Here is an 8,832-nt window from a genome sequence, read left to right as displayed (position 1 = left end):
ACCAAAACAAGAAAAAGATGTCATATAAACTTATGTCAAGAAATGTCTGGTTTGTGAGTTTTTAATGAAAGATAACATTCAGCGACTTTGAGATACAATTCAACAAATATGTTTCTTAATGTTATTGATACACATCTACCTGCTGGTGGACAGTGTACTGTAGATGGCCATGCATTGTCAAGGAAACTGGTTGCACTCTCGGTTCGTTTGTTTCTTACATTTGACTTGTACTAAAGTTCAGTTACGTTTTGAGTGTCTAACCATGGCAGGATATCTATTTCGTTAGTAGGCAGATATGATTTTTATGTACAGTCACGCTAATGATAATGAACGTAGGGCTGTACTAGATGGTGTTCCTAGATTGAAGACAAACGAATCATCAGCACATTTCAGCAGCATTGCTTGAGATGTGCTCGCTAATATCTACGATGACAGATGGATGGGTAAGGGAGGACCAGTTCCATGGCCTGCACGTTCACCCGACCCTAATACTTTAGATTTTACCTGTGGGGACACCTAACAGCCCTAGTTTATGTAACAAACAAATGAAGAAACACTTCATCAACGTATTGTAGGATCCTGTGAAACCATTCGGCACCATCTTGGGGTCTTCGTAAAGTTTCTACAGTTCATGATCCAACGTTTCCATGCGAGCATTGAATCAGGCGGAAGACATTTTCAGCATTTCCTGTGAATTGAGATAGAGTTTTGTTCCCCAGATGAATACGTAAGTTAAATTCTACAAGTGGGAGTGCAAACAACAAAAGATTAATAGCATTTGATGTGTTTTGTTTGTGTAGTAAATTATTTTCAATAAGGGTCAGATGTTTAATTTTCATTTAACTCAAAACTCATTTTTATGACTTATCTCCTTTACCGATGATAGGTTTGGAAGTAAATCCCGAAAAGACAAAGTATATGATTGTTTCGTGACCAGAATATTGTACGAAATGGAAATACACAAATTGGAAATTTATCTTTTGAAGAGGTGAAGAAGTTGAAATATCTTGGAGCAACAGTAACAAATATAAATGACACTCGGGAGGAAATTAAACAAAGAATAAATATGGGAAATGCCTGTTATTATTCGGTTGAGAAGCTTTTATCATCTAGTCTGCTATAAAAAAATCTGAAAGTTATAATTTGTAAATGATATGAAAATAATTTTAAAAGTAAGTAAATTTAAAAAATAATAAATTTATATAATAAATGTAGATAGTATGGAAAACTAATCGATAGCGATAGACATTTTTAAGCTCAGATCTCCTTAATCTAACTTCGCAGAATCCAAGTTCCCTATCTCTAAACGTTTCCTGTTATGTTTTTATTCGAAGAAAAACAGTATTGTTTAATTCGGCGGTTTATTTTTCGTGACGCAAAAACCACGAGGAGAATTGTAATATTTAATGCAACAAACTGATCATTGTTTTCTATTATTTAAAATTAAGGCTAATTTCATATGTATACTCTCGTTGGAACTAAATACAGTCAAACTCTATGAAACAGACCACTATTACCAAACAAAGAGAGAGAAAAACGTAGTAACTTACATTCCAAGCCACTCGAAGACTGCTGTCTGTGGTTTCTGTCAGGTGGAGATTGTAACGCTCAGCTCCAGGCACTAAAATCAAATAAGAATAAATGTGCGTCATCATAATTGTAAACATTATTATTATTATTATTATTATTATTATTATCATCATCACGATGAACAAATAATAATAATAATACTAATAATAATAATAATAATAAAATCCCATTTCGGTCATTTCATTGCCAATGTGTGCAATAATAAACAAGTTTTTTTTTCAAAAAGTCTAATCTTCTCTTGAACAATTAACATTTTCACACAACGCACTTAATTTACAATTTTCTTTGAAAGGAAGGTATTCAATGTCAATCGTATAACCCATGAAGCAAGCGAAAGAAAGTCACAATTTAAAATCAAACGCATATCTCACGAAACAAACGAAAGCAGCAAAGCGATTGATTGTGTTATGTGCTGTCGTTTTCGAGTCTCTTTATTTTCAGATTTTTAATAATTTAACATCCGAATTTTAACAAAGTTATATTTTCTCTCAATCAGAATGTTAATAGTTTTCGATTGAGACGTCGCACAAATTCATAGGTTTTATAGTGTTCTTAAAATTTTCATGCCAAGTTCAAATTAAATATACATAAATATGTATAAATAGATACCGTAGACCTACATTCATTTTTTATTTAAATATTGTATAACAATTAAACTTTTGACGGCCTCCGAAATTCTACATACGCCCAGCTTAGAAATGTTTGCAAAACCAATGTATTGTGACAGCTGCGTCGGGATTCGAACGCGTGTCCGACAGGGCGCGCGGGAGACGAAACGTTGGTCGCTGCGGTGTGGCGGACGTAAGGGGAACGTCAGCATTCCGACAGGGCAAGGGGAGGTACACTGCGGCGCGAGGCAAAGGGGGACGCAAAGCTTGGTGGTGCTTCGCTGTGCGAGGTGAAGGGGGAGACGAAACCTCCCGAACAGAATCGTCCAGGAAGAAGCAGCGAGAACAGAAGTCTGTAGAAGTAGAAATTTCGAGCATCGTACTTTCTCGAAACTGTGGTTTAACTAATAAATGCGGGAAGCGAGGAGAAGAGAATCCAGTTCAGTTTTTGGTCAGCAGTGAAGCCAGCTTCGAGCCCGGAGTTCGACTTGAGTGTGTCCGCAGCTGTGTTAGCGTCCAGTGGACTGTCGCTGAAGTCCTGAGTTCGAGTGCAGTGGACCGCAGTTGGGGGCCCTGAGTTCGAAGTTCAGTGGACTGAAGGTCTTGGGTTCGAGATTCTGTGAACTTGAGTGACTGAGCTAGAAGAACTAGCCAAGACGAACTGTGAACTGAGAACTGACAGTTCTGATTTGTAAATAGTGATTTGTGAACATTAGTTAAGATTAATAGTTCATTGTTGTTCTCAATAATCCAAGTAAATTGTCATTGTCGTCTGTGGAGTGCAATAACGAATACTGTGTTGCTGTGTGGAGTGGAAATCCCATTGTTGACGGGAGTGTTTAATTCAATTATAGAAAGTGATTATTGTTGTTTTGAATAAAAGTAACATTATTGTTTTGTATTAAAAGTTACAGTATTCATTCGCGAAAAATGAAGTAGTTCTTATCATTTTCGTATATTCCACAGCTTGTAGAGTTTTCCTCTCAATTTCATGAGCAAAATTTTACTGAGCGTTCAATATAGAACATTTTGATACACACATTATATGTAAGGATATTTTTTAAAGAATTAAGTGAGTTGTATATTGGTTCATCCTTCTTCACTGTAGTTCTAGAAAAAGAATGTAACTTTACGTTGTTTTTTTTATCTTAATTTGACCTAGAACCTTCTGGTTTTAGTTCTCTGTTTTATAATTAAAATAGGTGATAAGTAAGCTACCGCTAAATTTCATAATCTGGAACTTCAATGTGAACCTAACCACAAAACGCATTTTCAAGAATCAACAGAGAGAAGCAAAGCTGCAGCTGAACTGCTTTTAGCGTACCAACTTCTGTTCTGTGAGAGAATCGTCTTCGGCTGTAACATTAGAGCTGCTTCCTATAGCTGTTGAACAACGCTACCGGGATTTTGAGGTCGATTTCAGTGATTTGTGTGCTTGATGTCTTTGGTTGAACTCACTTTTGCACTTCGTCCTGAACTCTTTCTGTGCCACACGCTCGCCTTGGTAACTGCTTCCATCAGAATCAATCAAAACAACTCTGACTTGGTAATGGGTTGCGGGTTCTAGTCCAGTGATGTTCACCACAACTTCCTGCGTTGGAATAGGCTTCGGCTGGAGTTCAAGCCATGATGTCTCTTTTGATTTCTGAAAGTACATTAATTTTACAACAGGAGTGCAAATAAATTTAATGAAGATTGCTATGTGCATACAGGCATATTTTATGCGGAAATTAATACTAAAGTTATGTAAAGTTAATTGTAGGTGACCGTTTTCATATAGACTGTCCCTGAAACAGAGATATGACAGAAGATATCAATGAAAGATGTCGTTCCTAACAACGTAAATGTTTATCGCCGGAGTTTTTTTATATTATAGCAGGTGTTCATAATGTCTACCATTACAGTCGCAGCATAGACGTGCATACACTAGACTCAATAGAAGACAGGATAACCAGAAATCACAAGTTGTGAGGTCGGGTGATCTTGCCGGCCATTGACCACGTCCATTCCTCTAAATCCGTTTTCCTGGAAATTTCATGTTCAAATGTTTTGGATAATGTGCAGCGTACATAGAGGAAGCAGCATATGAATTCAATCACGCTTCCCCAAAATAAGACTCATATCGGTACGTTTCCCATTAGAATTCTCTTCGTTTCCCAATATGAGTAACTCCGTAACTAAACAGTTCAGATAATTAGTTCATATGACATATTTTGTTTGTTTACAAGTGTATAACACAGGGCACATATTTAAAGTACGCAATAACAGGACACTGTATAAAGTTCGCTTTAAGATTTTAATGTGTTGGGGCTCATTCTTATAAAACCCTCCTGGAGGAGCGCAACTCTAACTGAATTGATTCACTAAAGCTGGGATTACGATCAACGCTCGTTTGCGTTACGTTATGATACTTTCATCCGTACGTTGAATTTCTGCCGAACGTTAAGAGGTCGTATTGTATTGTATTGTATTGTATTGTATCGCATCGCATCGCATCGTATTCTATTGTATTGTATTGCATCGCATCGTATTGTATTGTATTGTATCGCATCGCATCGCATCGTATTGTATTTATTTACATTCAATGGTATTCGTACAGCTATAATATGGAACATGTGAAAGAAATCTTAATAGTAGTCCACACCTGTGGGGTAACGGTTAGCGCGTCTAGCCGCGAAACCAGGTGGCCCGGGTTCGATTCCCGGTCGGGGCAAGTTATCTGGTTGAGGTTTTTCCGGGGTTTTCCCTCAACTCAGTATGAGCAAATGCTGGGTAACTTTCGGTGTTGGACCCCGGACTCATTTCACCGGCATTATCACCGTCATCTCATTCAGATGCTAAATAACCTAGATGTTGATAAAGCGTCGTAAAATAACTTACTACTCTTAATAGTACTACGACGTTTTACTTATAGTGACAGTCTAGTTGAAATATATACAGAAGAGTTTTACAATATAGGCTATTAGTACAACTAACACTAGTGTATTATAATCAAAGTTGGTGACTAAAATACTCTGCCGGTCATAAGGAGTACTGAAATGCACGCCGGACAGTCAGCTGTTGATAATAATGATAAAGCTATAATAATAATAATAATAATAATAATAATAATAATAATAATAATAATAATAATAATAATAATAACAATAATAATAATAATAATAATAATAGTAATAATAATAATAATAATTTATTTCCTGAATCTGACTTAATTTGTGAAAGGAAATTAAGCGGCTTTCAGTGTTGCCAACACCTTTCACATAATACTACACACCTAACCTAACCTAACCTAACTTAACCTAACCTCTCACATAATAGTACACATCTAATTTAACTTAACCTAACATAATCTAACCTATCACATAATATTACACACCTCAAGTAACATTCCTCACGTTTAGTATCATTTCGTTTGCAAATGTTGTCCTCCTTGCTATATTCCGTGTCGGGAGCCATCTAGTGGGAGAAGTGGAACATGATGGCGGGCGACTCTGTTTCCACTACTCATTATTACATAATTACATTTAGTTAGTTAAGTGTGTGTTTTGTACAATAATCAATGTATTCATTTAGTGATAATTCCATATAGTGCAATAAAAATGTTAATGTGTTGTGAATGTAATACAAGTGTTGAAACTTAGTTTACAGGCCTCATTGGCTGAGATAAAAGTGTGCAATATTCGTTTGTGCGAGATCGTGCGTATTTGCTTGGTTTCCGCACAAAACCAATCCGCGGAAAGTCTAAAATTCCACATTCAGTATTCCCAACCTAACACACATAACAATTTCCCTCTTCTTACCGCTTAAGTGACATATTGATTTTACTGCTTTAGGCTTTTAACATATTATTTTTAGAGACGTTTAACATAGTAATAATTATAAATTGGAAACTTACCACTGCAATTTCACCTAAATTGCACTGTTAATTATTGTTTTTAAATATTTGCAGAAATTAAGTAAACTCTACAACTCCACTAAAGTTACTGCGTTCGTGATGCAAGTAACATTAAGGAAGCCGTGAAAAAATCAACAAACTTTCCGATGTTATTATTGTAATATGTTATATAAATAATATTGTTAAAATATTAAAATGAAAAATAAATCATTACATAACTTTATCGTTTGTTTTAAGTTCGCATTTATAGACTGGGGGGGAAAAAGACAGACGTATATCACGGCCTGCTGGAGTATAGTAAACACAGAAAACATTTTATAGCAACAATGTTGAAGATAGATATTTTTGTTTTGCAAATTTGCCGTCATTGAACAGAAACCAAGATGGAGATTTCATTGCAACTAATTAGAAATTCCTCTTTCAGGTATGTAATAAACGATCTTCGCACAAAATAATGTACGATACACGAGCGGTATGTTTTCTTTCAATTCTCGGATATTAAAAAAACTCAACTACGTTTCGCTTTTTCATACTTTTCCTCGAACATGAAAACTTCAACATACCGCTCTTATAACGCATATTACTATTACAGTAGCGGGTGGATGCTCTACCTTGAATATACAGTATATTCATGCGATTTGACATTCAATCAAAAGATCGTTCCTCATATTATGTTACTTTTAAATTAATATTATTTACAACGAAAGAAGAGGTAAAAAAAAGCACGTTGCAGCACTTTTGACTCGTTCAATTTACGTCTCTAAGGGTGCTATGCATAGACATTTCGCTAGCCCGCGCTACGAGCGTGCTAAACTAGCCCCGGCTATCTACTGGTTCCTTGTACAGGATTCATATCATTATATCGCTAATACTGGTTTATGAATACGAAAAACGTTAGTTCGCTGATCATCCACCGGAAGCCCGCGCTATGAATGTCTATGAATACGACCTAGGGTTTGTGGAAGCTAGACATTGACAATGTTGAATCAGCACTGTCTTGCGTTCGTTCATTCTAACGTTGGCCGTAATGAAACACATGGAGCTTGTATTTGTCGAACTGCAACGAACTTCACAGTAACGAAAACGCAAACCTTAAGATTTATTTAATCACTTAACGTTCAGTAATTCAAAGTAGTGTGAATTACGCTAGGTCTCAAATAATTTTAAAAATTTCTCACCTTGTACTGAATTTGATAGAATTTCGGCTTTCCTAGTCCCTCTTGATTAATGGAATCCAATTCAGCTGTGACCGAAACGTCAAGAACACCTGGTGAAGTTTTTGGGACCACATCCATGTACTTATATGCTGTGAAAAAAAAAGTTTGTCTTACATAGTGAAATGAAAATATCATGCTCAGGGACCACTGTTCTGGATACTACATTGCGTTCATGGCGGGTAATTATTCTAAAAATTCTTGAGGTTCCTTTAAAATACGTGTCTGATTATATAATTTCGGAATAGCTTTTTATCTCCTCTGAAATTCTTGGCACTAGATACTAAATTGTGACCAATTTGTTCATGTATGTACTGTAGTTAGTAATTACAATGCATGGCTTAATTATTTCTGACGCTAGTTAGTATATTACTAAGGTTGCATAAAAAGTAATGGCAACAGTTCGATATTTCTGACATGGCTTTACAGGGGTACAACATTTACGTACCTTCTATATAGTGGCCCCCCTTATTTATTACCTTTTGCCAAATGTTTGGAAGGCGTCGTACACCATCAGCGCGTCCATCTTTGTTGATATTCCGTATTGACCGCCCTATAGCACGGATAAGTTCATCTCTGGTATTGTACCGGGTCCCTCGTAGTGGTTCTTTCACTTTGGTGAAAAGATCGTAATCGCATGGATCATATCGGGTGAGTACGGTGGAAGTTCCAGAATCTCCCATTGCCAGCGGCGCAAGAGGTCCTTGACAGCAGCAGCGGTGTGACTCCTTGCATTATCATGAAGAATGATGGGATTCTGTACCACCAAGTGTCGTCGTTTTCTCCTGAGGGCTGGACGAAGGTGGTGCTGCAGGAACCTGCAGTAGTAGTCCGCGTTTGCCGTCTGCCTTGGAGGTACAGCGTGATGCAGTATTACCCCATCAATGTCATACGCCACAATGAACATCACCTTCACAGCACTTTGTGTAGGGCGCACTTTCTTCGGACGAGAAGAACCTGGATGCTTCCATTCATTTGATTGACGTTTCAAGTTTGGTTGGTTCGTATGAGCGAGCCCAGGTTTCGTCCATAGCGACGATTCGTCATCTTTCCTTCGGTACCGGTCCAACAAGGCCTGTGCGATTGCGTAGCGGTGCCATTGTTAAACATAGGAAATTTCATGGGGTATCCAACGCCCTGTAATTTTGCGGTAACCCAGAATGTCTTGCAGAATGTGGAGCACAGTTTTGTGACATACTCCGACTTCCGCTGCTAACTCACGCGCAGTCCATCGGCGATCAGCATCCAACAGGGAAGCAAGGAGTTGAACTGTGTTGTCCTCCACGCGGGGTCGTCCTGCACGGAGGTTGTCCTGAACGGCATCCCTGCCTTTCCGGAATGCTTTAACCCATTGTGCCACTGTGCGATATTGCAACGCTGCATCGGCACATGCTTCACGCAGTTCCTGAAAACATTCTTGTGCACTACGACCTCGTGTCACTTCAATTTTGATCGAGGAACGTTGCTCTAGTTTTGTAAGGATGGTCTTAGGGCGCTCGCACTGTCCCTATGAAAGTAACGTTCT

General features: G+C 37.6%; 1 protein-coding gene across 1 annotated transcript in view; it reads right to left on the bottom strand.

Moving 5' to 3' along the window:
- The window catches only part of LOC138699436 (uncharacterized), an 86,530-nt gene that overhangs the window by 26,751 nt on the left and 50,947 nt on the right, over positions 1–8,832 (bottom strand). Inside the window, exons 13-15 of the mRNA XM_069825301.1 lie at positions 7,272–7,399; positions 3,657–3,843; positions 1,551–1,621 (exon numbers count right to left, since the gene is read on the bottom strand). Coding sequence (XP_069681402.1) covers positions 1,551–1,621; positions 3,657–3,843; positions 7,272–7,399 — 386 coding nt within the window. The remainder of the gene's footprint in view (positions 1–1,550; positions 1,622–3,656; positions 3,844–7,271; positions 7,400–8,832) is intronic.

The sequence above is a fragment of the Periplaneta americana genome, chromosome 5 (assembly GCF_040183065.1).
Source record: "Periplaneta americana isolate PAMFEO1 chromosome 5, P.americana_PAMFEO1_priV1, whole genome shotgun sequence".
NCBI classification, from domain to species: domain Eukaryota; kingdom Metazoa; phylum Arthropoda; class Insecta; order Blattodea; family Blattidae; genus Periplaneta; species Periplaneta americana.
The sequence above is the reverse complement of the archived record's forward strand: the minus strand, read 5'-3'. Positions and strand labels throughout refer to the sequence as shown.